Raw genomic sequence first — 26,294 nt, forward strand, 5'->3', positions numbered from 1 at the left:
CTGGAACCCACCACTCCAGCTGTGTGGCCTCTGCTCGTTCCTTCAGCTCTACCCCAGTCTTCTCAGCAGTAAAACGAAGAAAGCAGTAGTATCTACCTCAGAGTTATTCCAGGTTTAAATGAGTTAATCTACATAATACAATAGGAACAGTGCCTGATGCAAAGTACACACTCAATAAGTATTTGTTACTATTGCTTGACCCAGCAGAAGAAATGAAAACTGTAAATGATATCTTCCTTCTCTTAAGGCCGTGCCAAGAACCCATGTTTACTCATTTAAAAAACATTGCTGTTCACAGAAAATACCTGCTGCCAGATTCCTTCATGTGTTTGTAGTTTAGTTGAACAGGCAGCTGTTAAAAGATGGGGCTGTGAGCCGTTCAGTCGCTCCCTGTAATTAGGAGTCATGTGCTAGCTCCCCATCTCTGTTAGCTAACAGGTATTTTAAGTCTATTTGCCCCAAAGTGACCTGTCTGGTTTTTCTTTTCCCGTGGGCCCCACTGTAGGTTTCTGGAAGAAGTTGACTGCCTGAAAGGAAACTACAAAACATGAAAATCGCTTTGAGGTGACCAGCAAGTCCAGTGGCTCGTTAATTCCTCCCAGGGTGGATCTGAGGTTTAAGAACTGTAACTTCAGGTAATAAATCCTCATATTCCCTTCTTCCCCTCCCCCAGCTGACTGTCACTGGCAATTTCCATAGTAGTTTTTCCTTCAGGAAGTGTGGTTGCTTCCAGGCCCTGAAACTTGGAATATTCCACCTCATGCTATTGTCTGGCTGGTCACAATGAGGGGTGGGGACTGGAGATGGCACCTCGTCTAACATGCAGCCCAGAGGGTCACCTGGACCCTGAGGGTGGGGCTCTGTACTCATTCCTGGCCCACGTCTCCGAGTGTCACTGATAATACAACAACAATGGCAGCTAGGTCTTTAATATGATTAAATGATTATAAATTGCTCCTTGAAGAATAAATCAGAATAGCCAGGAGATTTCTGAAAATGAAGAATAAGAAGAGGGAAAGAATTTGTTCAGATAGTAAAACATATTGTAAAGCCACAATAATAAACAGTGTGGTACTAGAATAGAAATAACTAGATCCAAGGAACAGAATAGAAAGTGCAGAAATAGACCGTAACTCAGTAAAGGTGGCACTTCCAATGCTTGCTCACAGGATGTGTGGTCTAACAGATGGTGTGGGGACAGCTGTCTGTCCATTAGAGGCGAAGAAGAAATTTCCAATATTGAGTAGTGTACCAAAAATAATTTCCAAATGGCTTAAAGAGCTAAATAGAAAGGTAAAATTATAAAAATATTAGTGAAGAGAACATTCTTATTATTTGGCGTGAGAAAAGCCTTTTTAAAATGTCACTTGTAGTATCACATGCATAAGAAGCAGGAAGGTGAGAAAGGTATTTACAACATCTATGATGAACAAAGAATATATTTCTAATATACAAATTTATTCATTCATTCAACATCTATTTATTAAATGCTATGTGCTAGGAAGTGTTCTAGGCACTCAGGGTACAATCAGTAAACCAAACAAAATCCCTGCTCTTCTGATGCTTACCGTCTAATGGAGAGGCCAGCCAGTAAGTAAAGAAGGAAGTAGGGTACTGCAGGCCATATTTTGATAAGGGCGATGGAAAAATTTAAGCAAGCAGCGTGGGGGTGGTTAGGGAGGGTTGTATGAATATTCAAGGAAGCTTCATTGATAAAGTGACATTTGAGCTGAAGTATAAAGGAAAAGGGGAGAAGTAGTTGAATTTTTTTTTTTTTTTTTTTTTATGTTGAGCTGATAGGATTTGTGATGGATTGGATGCAGGTTGTGAAAGAAAGAAGTGAATCAGGAGTGACTTCTAGGTTTGGGGCCTGAGCAACCAGAAGGATTGAAATACTGTTTACTGGGGAGAACCAGAGGTTTGGGTATGGACATTTCAGTTTGAGGTTTCTGTTGTATATTCAGAGGGAGATGGTTGGTTGTACAAGCTTGGAATTCAGGGAGAGGTTTGAGCTGGAAATGTAAATTTCAGAGTTGTCATAGCATGGATAGATTTGAAGCTGTGAAATTAGACACATCTCCTAGGGAATGAGTACAGACAGAAAGGAGGTCCAAGGACGACTCAAGGTCATCACTCCAGAAGTCTCTGCCTGCCCCCGATCCTGCATCATCCACTTTCCCCATCTCCTGGACCATTCTCATTAGGATAAAAACACGCTGCAACAACTCTCATATTGTGGCGACGGTGGGGGGGGGACTTTTCTGAACTTCATTCTTCTCCAGTTACTGCCCCGTTTCTGTTTCTAATTCCTTGCCCCTTATTCTCTATCAGTCATCTCAAATCAGGGACCCTCATTTAGAGGCAAGAGAGGTGAGAAGGAACCAGCTGAAGAGCCCAAACAGGAGTGCTGGCCACTGAAGTAGGCGAACCAGGAGAGGGTGGCATGTCTGAAGCCAAGCGACAATGGGGAGGGAGAATCAGCTCTAGCAGATGTAGCTGATGGGTCAAATAGGAAGGAAATGGAAAACGGGCCGTTGGATTTAGCAACCAAGAAGTCAGTGGTGACAACAGAGGCTGTCTTATTGGAATAATGGGGACAGAAGCCTGATTTGGGTTGATTGAATAACCAATGGCACCAGGTGGGCTGCGAGCTGTGGTCGCTGGCCGCTTTTCTCTGGGGTAGGAAGCCGGGTTACCAGCTGCAGTGAGGATGGAGGAGCTGTTGGAGGTTTGAGGAGAAAGAGAAAGTATGACATTCTCCGCAGCAAGGTGGGAGAACAAAGGGAGCAGGGGAGTCGGATTGCTGGGCAGCACCGGCCTCTGAGGTGAGAGGTCGGGGAGGGAACGTGAGAGCACTCGGTTCGCTGTACGCTTCTCTCCCACCAGGTTCAGGCGCCCAGGTGCACATGGGTTAGCAGGCCCATCGATACTAAGACAACCTGGTAGAAAAACAGGACAAAGAAAACAATCACAACAACAAAAGCAAATGCCTATAGCATAGAAATATACCATCTATAGCAATGTAAAAATACAAGTAAACGCAGTGAGGTTTTGTTTTTTCTTCCAGATTGACAAGAGCTCTTGTTGGGGATATAAATTATTGGAGCTTTTCTACAGCAGTGTGTCAGTATCTACCAAAACATACACATGGCCTCTTTTGACCTGTCAGTTCTACTTCTACAAATTTATGTTAATACTAAGAGAATAGCTCACATATGTGGAGATATATGCAGAAACATGTTCACTCCAGCAGTGGTTGTGAAAGTGAAAAATCGACACACACCTAACTGGGAGGGCCTGGTTCACTAACTTCTGAGCATAATAGTGAAAACAAGAGCTCACACTTACGTCTTGCTTTTCAGATGAGGAAACTTGGGCCCAGAGAGAAGGAGTGACAGCCTCAGTCACATCGAGTGGAGCTTGGACTCCTGATTGCGGGCAGTACACGGCCCTCTTCAACTTGGTTTAGAGCTGGAGTTCCTTGCAAGGTAGTTGTCAGCCTCTTTTGAGGGCCAGCTCACTTTCTTCTTTTAAAATATGATTTCTCAAAATGCTTTGCAAACTTATTTACAGTGTCTTCGTTTCTGCAAGGTTTTCCTTGCAGGGGATGCTGGGTCCAAAAGGACAGTCAGGGAAGAGAGGACAGACTTTGCCTGAGCCACTGATAGAGAGGGACCGTATTTTTCTGACTCCCAAGTCGGACTTTATATTCTGAGAAAAGCTATTATCTGCTTTCCTATGACTTTTACAAAAGTTGTAACAAATATACAAAGATAATGAGTCTATCATTGATTTCATTGACCAGATTAATAGATGGGAAGAAAATGAAATTAGGGCTGTCAGAACATCCGGGACACATGGTCCCCTCAGGGAGAGGCACACTGGCTGTAACTTCCAGAGCCTGTGGCTCTGGTTTAGTTCTTCCACGCCCTATCCTAGCTTCTCTGGGCTTTTCATCACAAAAATGAGTGGGTGAGCCTCAGTTACCGATAATAGTTCCTAAAGTAAGGATGGTCCTCTTTCCACTCCTGCCATGTCCCTGTCCATTGGCTGGTGAGAGATGTGTTGGTGCTGTAAACAAGTCCCCTGTCTCTCCACAGCACCACCACGGCCCCCACCACTTTAGAAGGGCACACAGAAATAAACACACCTCTGTGCCTCCTTGTACCGCTTTCAGACCTCCAATGGCCGACCAGAGAATGGACATTTCTTCAACAATCAGTGATTTCATGTCCCCGGGTGCCACCGACCTCCTCTCCAGCCCCCTCGGCACCAGTGGCGTGGATTGCAACCGCAAACGGAAAGGCAGCTCCACCGACTACCAGTAAGGCCGTTAGGCTCTTCTTCCCCCGGCTAAACTTGGTGTCGGTTCACGGGCATGGGACATCTAGGGGCCAGCTACTGTTTCTCCTGGAAGAAGGACCCTCTTTGTGGAAAGGGATGGGAATGAAAGATTCAACTCCAGGTGGCCACACAGGTGTCTTTTTCTTTATTTTGCCCCTGCACTGCAAGCAAGAGGGAGCTTCCAGCACTATTGAGGCATTTACTGCCCCCTGGTCCCCCCACATTGTTCCACATCAAGGGAAAAAGAAGAGCCTCAAAGCCACGTTCCTCCTTTTACCCTTTCCTTCATCTCCTTTTGCTCCTTTGAGCGAGATGGCTAGGTCTGATGTCACCTCAGGGGTTTCAGAGGGAGCTTTGCCTGAGGGCCTCTCCCTGAGGAGCACATCAGTTGCTTAATTAGTGTTTGCGGAATGAGTCAGGCAAGGTCGTCTCTGAAAATAGTATAGGAACATTGATGTTATCCTTAAACATTATTGGCACTAGTATGTACCTGTTATATTAAATAGTATTTTTGTTTCTTTTTAGACTTGATGACTTTTCTTTTGAGTAAGTAAACTTTCACACTTACAGTCAACTCTTCTGTATCTGTACAAACACCTAGGGAATAAGGCAATGTAGAGCATTCAAAGGCACCTTTGGTTTTGTTGAGGCACCTGCGTAGAATCTTACCCAAATGTCCATTTAAGAGGTTTTCTTTTGTTTAACGAGGGAAAATCTCCAAGGAGATGTCCCCCCTCCAGCAGATGTCCTTTCTGCTGAAGTTCACAGGTCCAATATGGGGAGCACAGTGGCTGGAGGTCAGATGCCCACTAGGAGATGCTATGATTAATATGTAAGTTATCCCAGATGATTTAGAGAGCAAACGCCCAGGGGATGGAGAGTGGGTGTGAAGCCCGGAAGGGTGTTCTTCCATTGCAGTAACTCCCCAACAGAGATCAGGAGATGTCTCCTGTGGACCCCTTGTCTCTGGCCAGCGCTGATGGACCACTGACGCATTCTAAGACCTTTGTCATCTAGATCTGTGGTTTCCAACCTTGTCACCACCTAAGACCTTCTGGTTTCCCTCATGGACCCCAGTTTGCAAATCTTTTGTAGTTCATGAGACCCTATTAATTAAGCAAGTATAATCCCTTTCCTTATCATTGTAATGTACTAAAGTCGTATCTGTCAGGTGGACCTTCTCTTCACCTGAGGTGATCAACCTGGCCTCAAAGAGCAGATGCAAGTCTGGACCAAAGGGGAGGGAATTTTTTCATTTTCCTGTGTGGCCTGGACGATTTCCTCTGGACTTTAGGCCTAGCTAGCGAAACTCTCTGCCTGTGAGCAAATCAAGGTAACCTGGTTGGGAACCACTATTCTAGAATGAGATTCAGTGCTCCTGAGAACATTGTTTTTGCCCTTGAGATGCCATTGTTTGAAGGGCCATAATTCCTCCTGTCTTATGGGATAAAGGATAAAGGCCCAAGTGGCAGCCAGCACCTGCCTGATAAATTTAGAGGCTGGAGAAGGCTGTGAGCTGACCCCAGGGGGATTTGGAACTCTTTCCTCTGAGGATTTCAGTTTATTTTCTACTGAACCACACACAAGGTGCCATGAAATTTGGATTTCTAGAGTCAGTTAAAGGGAGACAGATCCCTGCTGTGACCCCAGGACCCTCTACGGCCAAAAGGTTCCTCGCACCCCCTGCCCCAATGCCTCAGGGTTTCCCACCTAGCTGAGAACCAGAACACTGGGTAGCAGTGCCTTTGAAAAGCTGCCTCAGGGCTCTGCTCAGTACTTTTTTATTAGTACTTTGATTTCCCCTCCTCACTTCACCCCCACATACCAGTATACATGTATGCACATGTATATTTGATGCTCAGTATGTTTTGCAAATGAATAGACTCCATTTATCCAGAATGATGGTGGGGGTGGGGATGTGGTATTATATTTATTCAGATTCTCTGGTTAACTGAGAGTTGCCATAAATGCGTTGTATTCCCAATTTTCAAACAATCAAAATATAATAAAATATATGTTAACACAGAAACTCTATTGAAACTATGCGTAATTTTTTTGTACATAATCTGGAATGCCAGTTTGCGTTGTATAGTAGGTTCCAGTTGTTTTTGCTTGTTTGACTATTATTCTTCAATAATCAATACTATGACTATTTGAGCTTTCTCATTGTTTGGTTTCTGGATAAGTGAAAGCCTTCTGTATTATAAGAAGGCGTTTTGTACGTGTTTATTAATAGTCATGTTCTCTTTTGTTGTTTCAGAGAAAGCATGGACACAGACAAAGACGACCCTCATGGAAGGTACCATTAACCTGCTCACTTGAATGTCAGCATCCCGATAGCCAGTTTTCCTGCACAATTACACATCCTGTCACTTGGTACAGGTTCCACCCATGTCTCAGATTGGGGATAAGCAAGGAGGCTGTGAGCCTGTGGGCTCACAATGGTCTCCCTCCCGCCCCCAGCCCCCAGTGTGACTAACAACCAACTTGGTATGTTGTAGAGAAATGACAGGGATAAAACAGGGAAGCAACAGAGAGGTATAACTTTGCCATTAATCTCTAGGGGACTGTGTTTTTATCTTTTTTGCTTTTTTCCTCCCAGGTTAGAATACACAGAGCACCAAGGAAGGATAAAAAACGCAAGGTAAGCTTGGCCCTCATTCTGTGTATAAAACGTCCTGGTTTCTTAGAGTGCAGCCAAGGAGGCTCTGTGTGTCTCCTCCCTATCTAGTAGTCCTTTTGACATGGCCATATCCTTAGGGAATAAAGAAGAGGGACAGAAGTGGCCTCTGCTCCTTGCTGTCTCCAGACTGAGCTGGCCTTCACTCTTTGCTGTCTAAGCATGTTTAACCTGAAGGGGACTTTGGAGGGAGCAGAAAATAAATCAAGCTAAGGTTTTTCTCCCAGTTTTCAGCAAATTACCTCTTCTTGACTCGAGAGCCCCCGAGAAGAGACCTGGGTCCTTGATGCAATTTCTGGGCTACACCTCCCCCCTCTGAATGGGGCCCTTATTGTGGCTGAAGGCCAGACCCGGGGGAAACCCTGCAGCCTTGAAGAGATTCTCTACCTCCATCTTTCCTGTCTCCAGCCACAGTTGCTGACCCTTTTCCATGAGGGTCCTCAGCTCTCCTGCTGTTAGATCCAGGGCCATCTGAGGCTGTGTCATGACAGCACTAGGGGCTGCAGAATTCAGCTGTCCTGAGACTTCTAGCTTTTCTCTCGTAGAACAGCCTTGGCAGGAGGTCCCATGGCTGTTGTTACAGCAGCAGCAGCAAACTCCATTCCCGCTGTTGATGCATCTCTTTAGGGGGACAGTCACAAATGGCAGGTGCAAACCAGTCAGGGACAGTGTGTGACAATGGAAGTGTCACCCTGCTTCAGTAAGCAGCAACTCCCAGGAGGGAGGAGTGTGACATTCTTGGAGACAGCTCCTGGGGACAGATCTAGCATCTGGCTGGAGTCATGGTTGAGCCAAGGATGGCAGTGTCAGTTACCTGGCGACTCAATCAGTGAGTGTCTGACAGGACACACAGCGGGTTCCTCACAAACCTTAGGGACCCTTGCTAATGGCTGTTCTGGATGCTTCTTTGCTCTTTGAAACCTCCACCTCCCTTCTCTTTCCTTCCACTCCCTTTTTAAAATCCAACTTTACAGAGGCTGAGAGGAAAAGAAATCAGGAGAAATTAATCACACAGTTTACTTGAAAAGGCAGGTTTTGTACTATTTCTTCTTAATTCTAAAGATGAGAGAAGCATAAGAAAACTAATACCAACCTGGCAGTGAGGCCACTTTTCCGTGACTTGAGTAGAAAAAGCTAATTTGAAACACTCTGCAAATTCTAAATTTGCCTTGTCAGATAAATATTGCAAAGAGTTAAAACTTATTTTTGTCATTGTTTCTTTGATGCTCAGTTACCTTTTATGAAATCATTTTTCATATTGTTCAGGGAAGCTCACAGTCAGATTGAAAAGAGGCGCCGGGATAAAATGAACAGTTTCATTGATGAGTTGGCTTCGTTGGTGCCAACGTGCAATGCCATGTCCCGGAAGTTGGATAAGCTCACTGTGCTCAGGATGGCCGTTCAGCACATGAAAACGTTACGAGGTGAGACCGGGGCTTTATTGTCCTGTATGTCCTTGCCCACAAATGTTACTGCTCTTGCCTAGAATGTTCCTGAGTCCCTAAGGCAAATGCCTGTGACTTGCAAATGTGTAGCCTTGAGTAATATGCCTATAATTTCCAGCAGTAGACACAGTGCCAAATGAAGTGATTATTGAGCTTATGTGAGTATCACGATGCGATTCTGCAGTCCTGTATCCCCAGAGGACAGAGGCTGTGTTCTGTGTGCAGGTCCTATGTGCGTGTAATCAGGCCACATGCATATCAGAGGACGCTGCTGATGTCCTGTCTTGCCTATGTGTGTGCCAGGATTCCACCCATCCAATGATAAACATCAGAAATGTAGGTGCTCTTAGTGACACAGAAAAGTCAGTTTTTAAGAGGAAAATTCATCCTGGTGCCTTTGAAGAGTGAGTCACTGGTTGATGGTTCTTGCTGCGTTTTATTGTCCGGAATGAACACTGATGATATTTTCATCTTCCTGGAATTTTCCCAAACCAGATAGACCCTTTATGAGGGAGGCAGTAATTGACTTCTTTTCTGAGTGTGGGGAGGGTGAGAAAACCCAGGCAGAAATGTGGAAGTGACTTATCCAAACCACGGGAGAAATCTGAAACATATCAGGCATTTTCGTGAATGCTGATCCTGGAATTTTCCATAGCTCGTCTTGGACTATTTGAGGAAATTGGAAAGTGGGCGTTCAGTCAGATCTCTGACCTGCATTGTAAAAGAATTGTGTTTTTATATTTCCACGAAGCTACTAGAAATCAGCAGTAGCTGGTTTTGTCTGACTTTTGATCATTATTCTAAATATAAATGTTGTATCCTGTGCTTGGAGAATGGCATTAAAAATTCATATTAGTGAAGATGGCAGAGATTAAATTATTATAATTTCAATTAAATTGCAAGGAAAGGAGTGGCAAACCTCAAGTTATAAAAAGCAGGCGTGTGGATCAATAATCTGCCTTGTGGGTACGGAAGCCACAGGCACGTTCTGTTAACCTGCTTCCCCATGATGCTTAGAACTGTCATGGACCCGTTTCATTTTAGTTCGTCACTATGCTAACCGTCCCGCAGATTCCAAGTCATTTACTGCTGGCGTTTTTCTCTGTTAAGTTATTGCTCTCCTGAAAGAGGCCCGATTGACAGCCTTTTAAACATAAGTCTTGTTCCCTTTTAGTCCCCGGAGCTCGCGTTGCATTTCCTGAAGTAATGCATTTCTCTAGGTTGCCAAGCTCATTTAACTCGCCACTGACGAAGACGAACTGACATTAAATGCCTCCTACAATATATCTGCTCAGGGCCTGGCAGACTGGGGGATTCCCAGGAACATTTAGAATGGGGATTTGAGGGCCTTTGGGACAACCCATTTAATATACATGTTGGGAGGAGGGGACCTGTTGGCTTCTAGAGTTGCCTTCTCTCAGAAGCAGATGTTTAACTTCTATTAGCTCTTGGTTTTCCCTATAGTGACAAAAGCAAGCTTGTGAGTCTCCTGTGGGCACCAGTGTTCTCTTTTCAATGGCATTCTCTTTGGCATTACAGGATTCTGTTCAAAGCCAGATCTGCCTTGTCTCAGTTAAGGAAAAAGAAGGTAAAATGAAATCCCAGGTCGTAGGGACTAGGCCTCATCTGGAAGTTTGAGGCAGTGCAGTGGAATGAGACGTTGTCTGAACATAGAAAGTGTGCTGACTCTCTCTTTCCTTTCTCAGGTGCCACTAATCCATATACAGAAGCAAACTACAAACCAACTTTTCTGTCCGATGATGAATTGAAGCACCTCATTCTTAGGGTATGTTACAGTTATGGGATTGTTTTACACGACATTTATTTTCACAAATTTCAGAGTTAAGTACTGGCATGTGGAAATTTGAAGTCTCAATACTGAACATTTTTAGGTCTACTTGCTTTTCTGGCTCTCCACCTTTATCTTACTGTTTGGACTAGTGTCACATTCCTTCCGAGACCTTCCTCCCCTTCTACTGCTTAGGCAAAAAATTAAAGGTCTGTGCTATTGTGGTTTTACATCAGAAGAGGCAGGTTTTTGTTAAAAATAGGAGGTAGTGAAGAATCACATTTCCACATGAAGGTTTTAGAAAGGGACTGAAACGGGTAACAACTGAGAATTTCTCTTAGCACAAAAACATCCACTGAAATCTTTACACCAAAATCTCTTCAAAATAACAAAACTTTGAAAGACTTCATGATCCAAGGAGGAAAATAAATGGAGGAGGTGATGCTTCCACCTGCTTGATTACAGCTCTATATGAAAACAAACGAGCTCCCTTTGTAATGACAAATTCTTAATAATTTTGTTGCTGCTTTTCTGAATAATTTCCTATCAGACGTCCATACTTACAGGGTATGAAACGAGGATTTTTAATACTATTCAAGCTAAAGACTTCATCTTGGGCTTGTCTTTCTGCTCTACTGTTTCATACACCACCGAAGGTGATCTGTCTTCCCTGATTAAACTTTTCTGTCTTCCCCAGCACCTTTCAGTGGCTGTGAAGGCCCATCCTATCCCTTGTCACTTCCAGGTGCTCAGTTCCCAGGAATTTGCATCAGCAGAAGGCAAGAGCCACTCAACTTGTGTTTGAACAGTTTGGCAGGAGGAACTGGACTTCTCCTTTTCCTCACCAATGAAAATCTGACTAATTTCTTGCTTTGCCAAGTGCTTTCAAAGTCTCTTTTATAAATGGTATCAGGCAGCAATCTACCTGATCAGTGTGTAATGTCTAGATACTCTGCTTCCCCGTGTTTCGGAAACTAGGCAGACCATCCCAGGGCTCTGTATCACTTGCTAACACCATCCTTCCCGAGAGCGAGCCTGCCCCTGGTTTTCCTGTGTCCCCCAGTGCTCCTGGCCTTCTCACACCTCTGCTCTCCAGCTGTCCCCTTGGCCACAGCTCCTTCCGAGAGAAGCAGAATCAGGATGTTTTGAGCCTCCCCTGTACTGACTGTATTCTCTGGCCTTTGGAGCCAGAGAATGTGTTGAAATCTGCAGTGCTCGTGTCGTCGGTTCAGACCTGACTCTGCCCAGATGTCAGGATGTCAGTCACCTTCATCCCAGGTACTTTTATGCCACATCACTTCCTCAATGAGAAGCCTCAGAACACTTCTCTTGTTAGATATAAGATTGTCTGCAAGGCAAATGAGGAAGTTATTAATACCCTATTTTTTGACAGAATGAGGCTTCTAGCAGATGGTGTTTGGAAAGTCGCTTCCCCCTCGCTGTCATTCCTTGCCCCTGGGCCAGATTAGAGGCCTAACTTCAGAAAGGCTCATTCCTAGCTCACTTCTGTCAGGGAGGGCCTGCCAGGTTCTCTCATAGCAATATCCTTTCTTATTCAGTTCTTTTATCTTGGCACAAGTGCAGGCACCATTCTTTAACCTTCTGGCACATGAATTCATTTCCTTGTTCTTTGAATTAACTATATCCCACAGGCTCTTTTGTGGAAAAGGGAATGGAGTTTCTCAGTTTTTCCAAAGAACAGACGAGCATAGTGACTAAAGCAAGACACTGACCCACTGTGCATTAGAATTATGGGAGCTGAGTATGAGAGCAAGTACATGACAGAGTGGGCACCCTCCCTGTCCCTAGGAAGAAGACCCGGCAGGAGTTGAGTAGCTGTCCATCTGAAAGGTTATGGATACGATTCAGGCACATACAAAATATTCTAAGCTCTCAGATGCTATAGCTTTGGTATTTATCTGCTTCAGCCTCCCAAACAAATACCATCCTGTCTCTATGCCTGTCTTTATTGGCACTTTAGGTTTTCACTTGTATTTAAAGGGAAGAAGAGGTTAAAAAGTATCTAAGGGGAAATTCTTGCTTTGCTTTTCTCATCTTGCTTAGAAGCAAACAGCCTGGACCAAAGGGTAATATTGTAGAGCAGTAGCCCTGTGTACATTAGAATCACTTCAGGCAAAAGTCGGGATAGGGTGGAGGTTCCAGCAATACCAGTGATGCCGCGTCCCTCCAGATGATCAGCATAAAACAAGAAACGCTCCTCCAGATGCTGAGGAGCACTGTTCTAGAGCTCTCTGTAAGCGGCGGTGTCCAAGTCGAGGACCCCGGAGACAAAAGATCTTAAAGATCCTTCCAACGTCAGATTCCGTGATTCTACAAGGTTGTTATAATTAAAGCAAAAACAGTGATTTCTCTGGACCTTCATACAATCAAAGGAAAATTTTTAAGCCGAATTCTGCTTTGAAATAGAACATACTTGAATTGGATTCTCCCTTGTGATCATTGGATGATATGTGTACACAGTTGCCTTAGAGAGAATCGTGTTTTTCTCCTAAGGCATTTGTTGCAAGCGTCCTGTTCTCAGGATACCTGCGAAACTGTCAATGAGAGCAATCCTGTGCTTCGGATATTTAGGAAACAAACAAATCCTTATTTGCTATCAGAGTGATTACAAATCATGTTTCTTGAAGTGTGATACATTGATTATCCATTTCTCCTGATTAGGCAGCAGATGGATTTTTGTTTGTCGTAGGATGTGACCGAGGGAAGATACTCTTTGTCTCAGAGTCTGTCTTCAAGATTCTCAACTACAGCCAGGTATTGCTCGTGTTTCTGCTGCTGGGGGGCACCCCTCGCAGCCACGCGGTCACCCCACTTCTCAGAATGATAGTGTCCAGTCACGTGGAAATGCTTATGTTGTCCCCCGACCCAGTTCTCCTTCCAGAACATTCTTCTTAAGAGAAATTAAGCTTAGAAAAATATTTTCATATGTCCCATGTTTCCCCCATTTGGAAGGTTCGACTCTGATCTTAGTAGCAGCTTCAGAACTTTCCTGTTGCTGACAAGTAAAGATCCTGTAACGGTGGGGTGGGGGTGGGGGTGAGGGGCTGTCGACTGGGCAGAAGGGCAGGCAGATAAAACAATAACAGACAATAGGGAAACCGGGAACCTACCCAGGACGTGTTTGCAGCAATGTGTTGCATTAACTCTGTTGAACCTCAGCTTCTTCTGAAAACCGATTATAATAATCTATACCTTTTATGATTGTTTGAGGATGAAATAAAATGAAGAAAGCTTCTAGAGCAGAGCTTTTCACCTATTATGTCCCTAGAGTTTTTATTCCCTCAATTCCTTCGTTCCTTCACTCATGCCACATGCTGGTGTTTGCATGAACACTTGGTAAGGCAGGAGAATCAAAGAGTCAAAATAACATTTATATTAATTAGAATTAATGTAAACTTAATGCTTTCCCAAGCATTTTGCTCTGTCTCACAGGAAAGGTAGAGAGGAAGTTTTCTTATCCCTTCTAACAGATTAGGCTACTGAGGCACATGGTACAACCCACCTGGCTGGAGACCAGAGAGAGTTAATGGAGCTAGAGGCAGAGCCATGCCCTACAGTTGCCCTCCTCAGGTCTCAGAAGGGCCTTTGTGGGCATCAGAAATAAATAAAAAGGAATATGCACAGCTGAAAGATCCCTGCCTTAGAGGAGCATGAACTATTTCTGTAAACGAGCCCCTTTTCCCTCGTGTGTTGTCAAAGCCAAACTCCTGATGTCTCATTCATTGCCTATGTATGTGAGCAGAGTGAGTGCATAAGTGTACATATGCACGTACGAAATATCTGTAATTCTCATGCTTAAAAATCTGCAAAACGAATTCTCGACCTTCATACAATCAGAGGAAAATTCTTAAGCTGAATTCTGCTTTGAAATAGAACTTACTTTCATTGGACTTTCTCTTGTGATCATTAGACGATATGTGTGGATATAGCTGCCTGGGAGAGAATTGTATTTTCCAACAAGTGCTGAAGGCAGCCGAGCACTTGTTGGATAATTTACATTCCTCATGCTGTCGTTGACTTGCCCTTTTTGACATTTCATCCCCACAGAATGACCTGATTGGTCAGAGTTTGTTTGACTACTTGCATCCTAAAGATATCGCCAAAGTCAAGGAGCAGCTCTCGTCCTCCGACACCGCACCCCGGGAGCGGCTCATAGATGCCAAAAGTGAGTAGAGGGAGCTTCCTCCGCAGCCCACGCAGCCCCTGCAGACCTGCGCGCCCCCGCGGAGATCGCAGAATATGCGCCATGGTCTGTCTCAGCCCCTGGGTTCCTACTCCCGCCCTTTATCTGGGTCACAGGTGCTATCTTTGGATAAAGGGAATTATGTACATTCCTTTGTGTTTGTTTTCGTTTCACATAAAGAAGAAAAAACTCAGTGTTCAAATTCACTGCAAGGTAAAGCAGCTACTTTGATTTCCTTCTGATGTTTAGTTATTTTCTTTCAGAATCTAGAAAGTCCCAGTTGTATGCTCCTGAACTGAAGACTCACACCAGTTTGATTTGCTCCCCCCTAAAAAATCACCTTTGTTTATCTCAGTTGCATACGTGCAGCCTCCTAAAAGCAAGAAAAGTTGAAATATACACCTGACGTTTCTTTGACCAAAGTGGTTCCTCATTAGATTGCTCCCCTCCTGGCTTCCTTCTTGCAGCCTTGGAACCAGTGTTCACATTCTCCCCCAGCTTCCTGCTCCTGCATCCCCTCCCATGTCCTGTGTGAGGCCCCAGTAGCCCAGGAGGCTGTGCACTGTAGCAGTGAAGAGTGTGGACTCTGGAGTCAGATTGCTGGGCTCACATCCTGGCTTCACCATTTACCAGCTGTGTGACCTTGAGCATGTTACTTAACCTCTCTGTGCCTGGGCTTCCTTATGTATAACATAGTATCTATTTCATTGGGTTATTGTGAGGATTAAATATGTTAATATACATAAAGCATGTGGGACAGTCCCTGGCCCATAGTAAGCATAATATCAGTGTTGGTGTGCAGCTCAGCCCAGTGCACTCATGGCCTAACTAGTTTCCTCCTTCCAAGCCCCCATTTTAATCCCAGGAAGGAAATACCACCAGAGGAATCTCCTTTAAACCAGCCTTTTCATTAAGGCACTCCACTTCTTCCTAGAAGTACAATGCAGTTTCTGGTACCTGTTGTCCTTTGTAGTCTGGCCCTGGCAACGTTTAGTGATCTGTGAGAAAAAGAGGAATGGTGTTTGGTCCCTACCTGTAAGGCTCTTGCTGTATAGTCAGGGAGACAGGAGGTAGACAGCTGGCTCTCTGCGTAACAGGTACAGACATAGGAATCGTACAGGCATAGAGAGCAGATGATTAATTCTCCCATGGGCGTGGGGAGAGGCATCACTGAGGAGGAGACAACTGAGGTGGCTTTGAAAGGATGAATTAATGTTTGCTGGGTGGGGAAGGGAGGAAAAAGCAGAGGAAACGATTTGGGGGCCTGTGCAGAGGTGTACCGCCCGCGTGTGGCCTGCTTGGTGCTGCTGGAACGAAGCGTGCAGGGATGATGAGGGCTGCAAAAAGAAGACTTTGTCGTCTGTGGGACACAGTGAAGGGCTGTGAGCCAGGTGGGACAGGCTCGCAGGGGCATTCTGGGGAAGATCCTTGAGGCAGCAATGTGGGAGGTAGGTTGGGGTGGGTGGGGGCGCTGAAGCCCAGGAGTCCCCGGCAATGGCCTTTGCCCTAAGGGTCGCTGCCATGCTGGGCGGTGGGGTGCGCGTTACCCTCACACGTGGTCTGCAGCACAGCGTCTGCACTGACCCGTAGCTGTGTTTCTGTCCAGATCAGTCATGCTCCTCCTTCAGAGACGCGTGCAGTTGGTCTAGAACAGCATAGTCTCATGGAAACAACGCAAACCACAAATAGGAGCCACATGTGCGATTTAAAATTTTCCAGTAGCCATATTAAAAACATAAAACTAAATGTGAAATTAATTTGAATACTATCTTTTATTTAACCCGATCAATCCACAATGAGATCTTTTACATTCCTCTTTTTTTTTGGTACTAAGTCTTTGAAATCCTGAGTGTGTTCACACTTACAGCACACGCCAGTCAGAATAGCCACGCGTCAAGGGATCAACAGCTGCGTGTAGCTGTTGGCTACCAAGCTGGACAGCACAGCTCTGGAATGGGCTCCAGGGGTCTGGAGTGGGAGGCAGCCCGCTCCCTCCTGTCCATGTCAGTATCCGAATCGTGTCCTTCGAATCCCAGCCCCAGTTCTTTTCCTCTGGGAAGCGCAGGCCGTCTCTGCCATTCACTTGGCACTAATCACACATCCCCTGGTATTATTACTAATCTTTTCCTGGGGAACATCCATTTCCCCTTCTCCTGGACAGGAGCCCGTGCTCCATTTCTTTTATCCCCAGAGCACCTAATCCATTCAGCCAGTGGCTGCATTCTACGTGCTCTAGAAACAGGCCCAGATTGACAACATACCTGTCAACACTGCAGCTTTCAAACGCAGGAGAAATGTTATTCTTGTGTCGTTATAAAACAGTGAGGCAGGAAAGGAAAGGTTTTCTTCACGGTCACACTCCCCATCCTGACAGACAACACTACCCTCAGTTTATCACATTTTGTGTGTTGATTTGCAGCTGGACTTCCAGTTAAAACAGATATAACCCCTGGGCCATCTCGATTATGTTCTGGAGCACGGCGTTCTTTCTTCTGTAGGATGAAGTGTAACAGGCCTTCAGTAAAGGTTGAAGACAAGGATTTCCCCTCTACCTGCTCAAAGAAAAAAGGTAACCATTTCACAGTTCTGTAAAATGCTATTATGGACGAGGCCTGCTTTCTCCGCTGGAGCTCTCAGCAGGGTGTTGGTTCAGAGGTTCCTCGCTGGCCTGGCCGAGCAGCAGGTCCCAGGACCCCAGCCAGGACCTTACTATCCCCACGACCCACAATGTTGGGCAGTTGGGAGCAGGGAGAGTTGGAAAGCCCTGATGGCAGAGATTCATGGGAACGGTTCCTCTGTTTAAACTCTGTTTTTCTCACGTGTTTGGGAAAGAAGATGCCGAGCTGCAGTCCTGACTGCCTTTTGAGCAACCCACCGATCCATGAGAATTGCTCTTGCTAAATCCACCAGTGACCGTCATGTTAAATACAATGGTCACTTTTCATTTTTCTTCCATCTTGAAGTGTTTTCTTCCCTAGGGTTGCACGAAAGCACATTTTCCTCATCTCTGCCATCCTCAGTCACGCCAGGCTGTCTTCCTGGTTTCTTTTGCTGGCGCCTCTTCTGTCCTGAGCCACCTTCTCTTTTATATCTTTACTTGAGTCCCTTAGCTTTCAATGCTATTTATATTTCAGTAACTTCCAAGATTATATTTCTAGCCCAGACTTCTCTTTTGAACTCCAGATCCATAAATTAACTGCTTATTAAGTCTACCTGCTTAGCTATTTCAATGGCATCTTAAACATGATATGTATGAAAGTAACCACCTGAGCTTCTCCTTCATGTAAATGGCAGCAAAAACAAATAGTAAACTAAAATGTCAACCACCATCCATCTAGTTGTACAACCAGAAGCCTGGGAGGCACCCTCACCTCATTTCACACCCCTCCTCCCTCCAGTTACGAAGCCCTGCCACAATGAGTTCCTTCTGCAGAAGTTACCTGAACTATGTTTATCCATCTCCATGTTTACCATTATCACCAGATCCAGGCTACGCTCAGCTCTCCCCAGCTCTGGTAAAGTAGGGTCCTCACGCTTCCCATCCTTCCACACAGCAGCCAGAACGATCTTTGTAAAATCAAATCTTTTTATCAGTTGCCTGTTTAAAACCCTTCAAAGTTTCCCATTGCTCCTGAAGATAAGTTCAAAATCCTTAATGTGATTGGTTTTCCCCAGTTTCCCAATAAGTAGCACAGATGTGATGTTTTGTAAACACGCCGTAAGGATTTATTATTGGAATCCAAAGGGGCTCCCCGCTTAATACATCCCAAAGTGAAATCTTCCTTCTCTCTAAAACGCTCTCTTCCTGGAGTCAGTGCGCTGGACCAGCAACCACTGAATCCACAACAGTTGCAGTCACCTTCGTTTTCTTTCTTCCATGCCAGTTGTCGGGGTAGTCACACCAAATCCCCCCAGTTCTCAGAACCTTCCCCTGCGTCCTTCCCTGCCTCCCCCCCTCGCGGCACGGCCAGAGCGCAGCCCCCCTCGTCTCTGGCTGTGTATCACTCTCCTGGTTTTCACTCTTCCAGTTGACCTGTCATTCTGCTCCTAGAGCATCCAAACCCTGATTTGATTTTGCTGTTTCCCACTATTACACTTTTGGAAGCTCTCCATTTCCTATGAGAAAAAGGCTACCACAATGGTCAGCAAACAATCCAAGGCCCCTACAGTCTGTGCCCCGCCTGCCTTTCCAGCTCTACCCCTGTCACCTCCCTTTCACTTCAGCTGCACAGAGCTCGCTTCCATTTCTTGTAGAAAACATGCTTCGGTGCCTTCTCACCCTTGGCCCATCAGGCAGCGCTCATCCTTGATCCACCTCCTCCATTGTTTTTCTGGGCAGCCTTTCGCCAGACCCTCCTCCCTCGGTGAAAACAGCTGTGCTCAGCACAGTAACTCTGATAGCTCTTTTTCTGTCTTCCTCTCTCGCTGGATGCTGACTTCTTGAGAATGAGGCTTTGTTTGTAATCTTCTGACTCTGTACCTATATCCCATCCCACCATAGGCTGCCCGTGCCCCCGTGCCCCAGAGCCACCCTGACACTAACCAATGGACTTTGCTTTCTAGCAGATCGCAAAAGCTTCTGCACAATCCACAGCACAGGCTATTTGAAAAGCTGGCCACCCACAAAGATGGGGCTGGATGAAGACAATGAACCAGACAACGAGGGGTGTAACCTCAGCTGCCTCGTCGCAATAGGACGACTGCACTCTCACGTGGTTCCACAGCCGGTGAACGGGGAGATCAGGGTGAAATCTCTGGAATATGTTTCTCGGCATGCAATAGACGGGAAGTTTGTTTTTGTAGACCAGAGGTAAGAGTCTGCGTGTTACCCTTGAACAATAATAACCGTAGAGGATTTTCAACTCTGAGTAAAGCAGAGAAGACTCGGCTGTCAGCTGGCTTTCCCAAGGATGAAAAGAGAGAAGGAAGTGCTGGGGATCTCTGCTAAAAAAATGAGACCTATAAGAAAATCAGCATCATAAATACCGAAATCTTACCTGTGTCATTCTCTGGCACATAGTGACGGTTAAGTAGGGTGGTTTGATGTCCATAGCCAAAAGAGAAATAGTAGCCACAGTATGCTATCTGAACGTATGCAGTGTTGTTCTGGGACCATGGCTGTGATTGGAATTCTGAAACGGAGGACTTGGAAAAGATTATCTGGTCCTGAGCTGTCCCATACAGTAGTCACTGGCCATGGTAATCTCCTGTGGCTGTTCAAGTTCAAATGGAATCAGTTAAACTTAAAAATTAAATTCCTCAGGCTCACAAGCCCCATGTGGCTAATGGCACACGTGTGGGACGTTTCCATCCTCACAGAAAGTTCTGTTGGATGACACCGATCTTGTCCAGTCGCATTTTCTATGGAAGAAGAAGTGAGGCCCAGCCTGGAGACTGGCCTCCTCCAGGATGCACACTAACTGGCCGTAGACCTGGGCTAAGAACCAAGAGGTCCCAAGTTCCACTGCTGTCCGCTGCCTCCTTAAGAATATTCAAAGACTAATACTTTTTCTGGCTACTAGAAATAATCACTAAATACTGGAATAGAAGACAGCATTTTTCAAGGTTCTTGTGGCCCCTGCTGCTAGAGCTGCTAGAGTTTGGTTACCCTGATAAAAAGTAGACAGTAAATGGAGTTTTGTACGGGGGTTTTGATTTCCACCACATTTCTATCTAATATAGTTATCATTTTTAAATGTCCTAAGATTTGATTTCTTGTGATAACGTAGGCCCTCTGGAAATCCACCCCGCTTTGACCTTGTTCTCATTGTCTGTAGCAGGGTTCATCCACTGCAGAGATGTTGTTCATTGTCTGAATGGATTTTTCTTTTTTGTTTAAATATTCCCTTCTAGGGCAACAGCTATTTTGGCATATTTACCCCAAGAACTTCTAGGCACATCATGTTACGAATATTTTCACCAAGATGACATAGGACATCTTGCAGAATGTCATAGGCAAGGTAAGCTGAGCTGTACAAAAGGTCTTAAGTTTAAAGTGTTCCCGTTTCCAGACTAGTCCACGTAACCGTCCAGAGAAATCTGCCCCCAGTGACGTGGGAGTCAGTGAGCCCAGGAGGCTTGAGGCAGAAACATCTGTGAGGAGAGGAAGCCGACACTCCCAGGCCCCATCTATCCCCTTACAGACAGCCCACCCCTGACTGCCTAGCAGTTCTCTGTGCATAGGCCAGGGCAATTCTGGAAGGCATCTCTTGTTCAGTAGTTTTACCGGGACCCCGTAAAGAGTTAGTGTGGCCCAAATGGTTCCGATCCTCTTTTCCATAAAATCCTGTTCTGCCTCATTATCTTCCTCCTAATTCATGGCCGGCCGTACGTGTGGCTTCTCAGAGAGAAAGCAGTACTGACCCCTTCCTTCATTTCATCATCGCCCGGGCCGGTTCATTCACCTCAGACATGCACTTCCAAAGAAGACCCTTCGTGCCACCTCCCCTGCCCTGGTTCAGGCCCTTGTGCCTACCTCCTAATTGCGACAGACTCCTAACAGGCCTCCCTGCTCCCTTCTGCCCCAGTCCACCTTCTGTCTTCCATAGTTACCCGTTTGTCCCCCGATAGATCGATCCTGATGTCCTATCCCTGCTTCAAGCCCACCCTCAGACTCCAGCCCAAATGTCCTTGAACGGCCCGGCCACCTCCTCACCCCACCTCCCTGCTGGCAGAGGCCCAGGGCTCCAGCCACACTGACCATCTCACTGTCCCATCCCCGCCCCAGGCCCTAGCTCTCGGCACTGCTGCGTTCCTTCCCCCCCCACACACACACACTCATCCCTCAGGGCTCTGATCTGCTCTGCAGAGGTGCCTCTCATTCCTTTCCTGAGGACAGGGCATAGCCTGTCCCCTATCCCCAGAGTACACGAAGGTGCTCGGTACACGTTTGCTACATATAAGACTAGATTTGGGTAGGTGAGTGAGTTCCCTGGATTCAAGGGTCCTAAAAATGCCGCACCGCCCTAGGGTTTTGTGGTGGGGACAGGACATGGGCCTTCTCGTTTGTGGGTGTTCACTTCATAGCTGATTCCAGCTGGATGTCTGTCATGCAGTCAGGCATTTCCTGGGGCCTTCATTTCATACACTCTGAAAACCGGGCAGATTCACAAAAGACTCTGACTCAGCCCCCTCAGAAACAGCCCATTCTCTCCAGGGCCAGCGCCCTCCGCTTATTGAAGGGTGGGGGCATCAGGGCCAGGGCACACTTACGATTCGGTGAGTTTAATACACTGCTCTGAGGAAACAAGAATGTTCATGGTTTCTTTGCATTTTCAGTTTTACAGACGAGAGAAAAGATTACAACTAATTGCTATAAGTTTAAAATCAAAGATGGTTCTTTCATCACACTGCGGAGTCGATGGTTCAGTTTCATGAACCCTTGGACCAAGGAAGTAGAATACATTGTCTCCACCAACACTGTTGTTTTGTAAGTGGTTTTCCTATAATCAGAAGTCCCCTCGCTTCAAAGGAGACATGCCTTGGGTTCCTTACCTGGGAAAGCGGGTGCAAGCAACAGCCAGTGTCACGTCATTTAATGCCATCGTGCTAATCTCTTGGGAAGTCTCAGGACTGGCAGAGCCAGAAGGGTCATTAACAAAGGACAAGCCGCAGGTCTCATACCACACAGGCCCCCGCTTGTGGAATGGCTCCCAGAAACAGCAACATTTCCTTCCCGAAAAAGCAGTCAACCTCCGCCTTCTCAGGCCCTGCACACTGGGCGTCCACTGTCCTCTGGAGGGAGGGGTTGGCAGTTCATGAAAGGCTCACACTGGCCTTGGCTGAGGGTGGGTGGGTACCCATGCCCACCAGGCTGGTGGCCCGAGCACTGGCAGCTGGAATGCTACCTCAAAAGCTGCCACCTGCTAGGTGAGCAGAGAAGGGAAGGACCTCCTCTTTGGCCAGGCCTGCTCCCCACATCTTTCCCCAGGGTGTCCATACCCCCACCTGTGGTTAGAGCTGAGTGAGGGGTCCGGCTGGGTGCACTGCAGGCCGGCAGGAGAGGAGGCCCTGTAGCAGAGGCTGCTACAGTCACCACCTCTGCTGGACTGCGTCCCACATGAACCAGGAGGCCCAGGCAGGCAGTGAGGCCACGGGCCGGGGTGCTGTCCACCGTGGTATCAGACAGTGAGGAGACCTGTTGAGCCACTCAGACAGACACTTCATTTTCTGGCCTGTCCAGGTCCAGAGTGGACACCGGACACTTCGGCCAAGGTGAAAGGTGCACGGTTCTGAGCAGGCCTGACTCACATTTCCTTATTGCTGGGATGTTTACAGAGCCAACGTCCTGGAAGGTGGGGACCCAGCCTTCCCACAGCTCACGGCGTCCCCCCACAGCATGGACAGCATGCTGCCCTCCGGAGAAGGTAACTGCACTGCTGGGCATTGGGCCAACAGACTTCCCCCCAAGGACTTGGGGTCCCCAGCCACCATATTGTGTGGAACAAGGGAGGCCTCGAGGGAATAAGCACTAAGGACTCTGTCACATCACTTTCGCTGTTGAGCCTGGAATACCGGGAACTCGTTTTTGCTTTTACTGGGGTTGCCTGGACCCTGGAAGCCCTTGAAATAGCAAAGTCCTTGCTCCTCTTGTGCTTTTCCTCCCTTTGTGTCACCCAGTGGCTGTGCTGTGCTGTGCAGTGCTCTTTGATGACTGTCCCTGGTTCCTGTGGTGGGAGGAGGGTGTCTGTCAGCACTGGGTGTGGGCCATCCCCAGCGAGGCTCCCTGCCAGGGCTCGGTCTTGACCCCCGCTCTCTGCACTCGATGCCACCTCTTTCGGGATCACCTCTGCTTGCATGGCTTCAGTCCCCACCTCGCTCCACGGATGACTCCAACATCCGGTCTCCCTCCCAAGCTTCCAGATCTGTCTCTCCAACTGCCTCCTGGAAAGAAGCACCTGGAGCCCCACAGGCACCTGAAATGCAGCACATGCAAACTGGTTCTCTGCGCTCCCCCGTCTGGTTGGTTAAGCCGAGAACCTTGACTCCTCCCTCTCCCGCATTCTAGCCAAACACGAAATCCCGTGCCTCTGTCTCTTAAACCTCCCCGCTGCTGTTGCTCCTTGGCCCTCCTCATGTGTTGCCTGGATTATGGGCGATCAGTTCCTGGCCCCAGTCTCGCCCTCCCCGTTCCCACCCTCGTCCGCCCTCCACTATAGTTCATGCTCCATGCAGTGGCCCTTCTAATAACCCACATTGAAGTCAGTGCCTTTTCTGTGTAAAGGCCTTTGGGACTCTTTACCCCTGGGGATCTGTCCACATCTGTTAGTGTGGGTTCTAAGACCGTCCGCGATCAGTGGCACCGCCTCTTCTGTCTCACCTCTCAGGGCTTCGTAGTCATTCATGTCGAATGTCTTGGAGAGGTCCCCACGTTTTGTCCTGCCTCGCTGCTCTCACGTGTATCGGTGGCTGTGCCTGGAATGCTTCCCCCTCCTTACCTCTCTGCCAAGCTAATTTATACTTCTCTGTCAAGACGCAGCTCAGAGTTAAACTCTTCCAGGAAGCTGCACCTGGCCCTGGATGAGTTATTGCCTCATACCGTGTTTCCCCAAAAATGAGACCTAACCAGAAAATAAGCCCTAGCATGATTTTTCAGGATGACATACCCTGAACTTAAGCCCTAATGAGTCTTGGAGCAAAACTTAATATATAAAACCTTAATATATTTTAGGGGAAACACGGTACTTCCCTGTCAAGCTTATCCCACTTTGCTCCAGCCATTGTCCGTCTCGTCTGTCTGTCTCCCCGTTACACTGGGAGCTCCCAGAGGCCGGGGATGCTATCTCTGTGCGGCACAGTGGTACTCAGTCACTGTATGAACTAGATGCTTCCTGCCAACGCTTTGGCCTCTGAACCTGGAAGGAAATCGGAGCCTTTTCCTGCCAAGCTGTGGCTCTAATGTCCCTCAAGGCAAAACCCTACGGTTGAACTTCAAGTGGATTATGGGATGAACTGGTTTTAACACGTAATAGCATTTCTTCCTCAGTTTCCCCTCTTCTCACTCAGGTTCCTTTGTTGTAGGTGGTCCAAAGAGGACCCACCCCACTGTTCCAGGGATTCCAGGGGGAACCAGGGCTGGAGCAGGAAAAATAGGTCGAATGATTGCTGAGGAAATCATGGAAATCCACAGGCAAGTAACGTCTCTAGTTGTTCCCTTAAACCAGTGGTTCTCAACCCAGGGCACCCCCCTTCCCCACCCCTGTCCCTCTTCCCCACCCCCTCCCCCGCCCCGCCAACACCGGATGTTTTGTGATGTTTAGTTGGTTGTCACAACTGGATGGGCGGTTGCTGTTAAACATCCCTGGATGGAGACCAGGGATGCTGCTTGCTAAGCATCCTCCAGTACACAGGCCAGCCTCCCCCCGCCCCACCCAACAAAAAAATTTCCAGTCCAAAATGTCAGTAGTACCGAGATTGAGCAATCCTGCCTTAAATAGAGGTTAAACCCGAACAGTCCAGAGCTAAACAGAACTTTTTAGGAGGCTCAACTTTCTTATGACTTTGTATATGACTCGAGGAGTTTCTGGGGCAGGACGCATGAACACTGACATTCCAAGGCTGCAGGAGTAGAGCTGTGGAATGCCAGCGGGCTGGGCCTTAACAACGCGTTATAACGCGTCTCTTAATCAGAAAGCTGCCTAGGGTTGTAATAGAAACCAAGCACATCAGTAGTAGTAGCTCCCCTGGGCGGGGCTTCTTTTCCATATGAAACAGAAGAGGGGGGGTGGCCAGTTAGCTCAGTTGATTAGAGCGCGGTGCTGATAACACCAAGGTTGCAGGTTTAATCCCCGCATGGGCCACTGAGCTGCGCCCTCCTTAAAAAAAGAGAGAAGGGGAAGCAGTTTACCTGGGTTCGAGTCCTGTCCTCTATTTGGCTGTACTTAGGCGATTCACTGAACTTCCTGGTCTCTGTTGACTTAAGCCATAAAAGGGAGGCAATCTCTCTCCCCCAAGGGCTGCTTTAGGATTGGGAGAGAACTCAGGAAGGTTCATATAGTGAGTGCTCAAAAATGGTTAATCAAATCTAAGTCTGTAAGAGCAGTCATTGAGAGGGAAGTAGTTCTTAGAAGTCCATTTGAATCTGGGGAGGGGAGAGGGCAGCAGCCAGGTCCTTAGGAGTGCAGACTTAATGGAACGTAACTATGGGAAAAGGGAAGAGTGACTGCTGTTCTTCGCTGCCACTGGATTCTCTCAGGACAAATGGAGGCTGGCCATGTTTTCTCGTTGGCTGTACAGGGGCTCTCATCCCAGAGGGTAGAGGTTCTGTTCCCGCTGTTGAGGAATGATGGACGTGGCTGTTTGAGTCTACTTTAGAAAGGAGATGGGGGGTGGTATGCAGTGGTAATCAGGTCCTTATCAGCCACGACACTCCCTGTGCTTGGCATGACACCAGCCAAGAACCGTATAATAGTCCTTGACCTCAAGGATCTTACAATCGTTGAGAAGTCTATTTTATAACAGAAAAAAGGGTGAGTGTGAGCTGAAGCAAGCAAGGGAGGAAGGCTTTCAACTTGGTCCAAGCTTGGGTTTGTGATGGTGTTTGTTATAGAAAATAGTGGGCATGTGAGTGGCATATGCAGCGTGGTCAAGAGGCAGGCCACCGAACTGGGAAGAAAGCCTCTTCGTAGGAAGGAGCCACAGAGCTGTGATGGGAGAGTGCTAAACCTCCTCAGAAATGATGCTGTAAAGTTTAGACTGGAAGAAAATTGTAAGACCCCATTCATTGTAGGATGCTGCACAGGTGTCCAAATGTGTTCATAAGCATTATAGGAGCTGAAGGAGGAAGAGATGAAAGGGAGCATGCTTAGTAACCCAGGAACAAGGCCTATCCTA

At 46.9% G+C, this 26,294-nt stretch overlaps 1 protein-coding gene across 11 annotated transcripts in view; it reads left to right on the forward strand.

The window, feature by feature from the left end:
* The window catches only part of BMAL1 (basic helix-loop-helix ARNT like 1), a 95,260-nt gene that overhangs the window by 61,867 nt on the left and 7,099 nt on the right, over positions 1-26,294 (forward strand). For 3 of the 11 annotated variants that reach the window (XM_074336017.1, XM_074336019.1, XM_074336018.1), the window contains 16 exons: positions 506-635; positions 3,363-3,488; positions 4,178-4,324; positions 4,870-4,890; positions 6,605-6,643; positions 6,947-6,988; positions 8,291-8,448; positions 10,176-10,255; positions 12,941-13,033; positions 14,327-14,444; positions 16,882-17,031; positions 19,026-19,272; positions 20,316-20,422; positions 21,741-21,891; positions 22,740-22,828; positions 24,483-24,591. In XM_074336017.1, coding sequence (XP_074192118.1) covers positions 4,185-4,324; positions 4,870-4,890; positions 6,605-6,643; positions 6,947-6,988; positions 8,291-8,448; positions 10,176-10,255; positions 12,941-13,033; positions 14,327-14,444; positions 16,882-17,031; positions 19,026-19,272; positions 20,316-20,422; positions 21,741-21,891; positions 22,740-22,828; positions 24,483-24,591 — 1,544 coding nt within the window. In that variant the 5' untranslated portion in view covers positions 506-635; positions 3,363-3,488; positions 4,178-4,184. Of the gene's footprint in view, positions 1-505; positions 636-3,362; positions 3,489-4,177; positions 4,325-4,869; positions 4,891-5,105; positions 5,177-6,604; positions 6,644-6,946; positions 6,989-8,290; positions 8,449-10,175; positions 10,256-12,940; positions 13,034-14,326; positions 14,445-16,881; positions 17,032-19,025; positions 19,273-20,315; positions 20,423-21,740; positions 21,892-22,739; positions 22,829-24,482; positions 24,592-26,294 lie in introns of those variants that run through there. The other 8 variants (XM_019729475.2, XM_074336022.1, XM_074336021.1 and 5 more) reach the window with 7 other exon arrangements.

The sequence above is a fragment of the Rhinolophus sinicus genome, linkage group LG06, assembly GCF_036562045.2.
Source record: "Rhinolophus sinicus isolate RSC01 linkage group LG06, ASM3656204v1, whole genome shotgun sequence".
Classification (NCBI taxonomy): domain Eukaryota; kingdom Metazoa; phylum Chordata; class Mammalia; order Chiroptera; family Rhinolophidae; genus Rhinolophus; species Rhinolophus sinicus.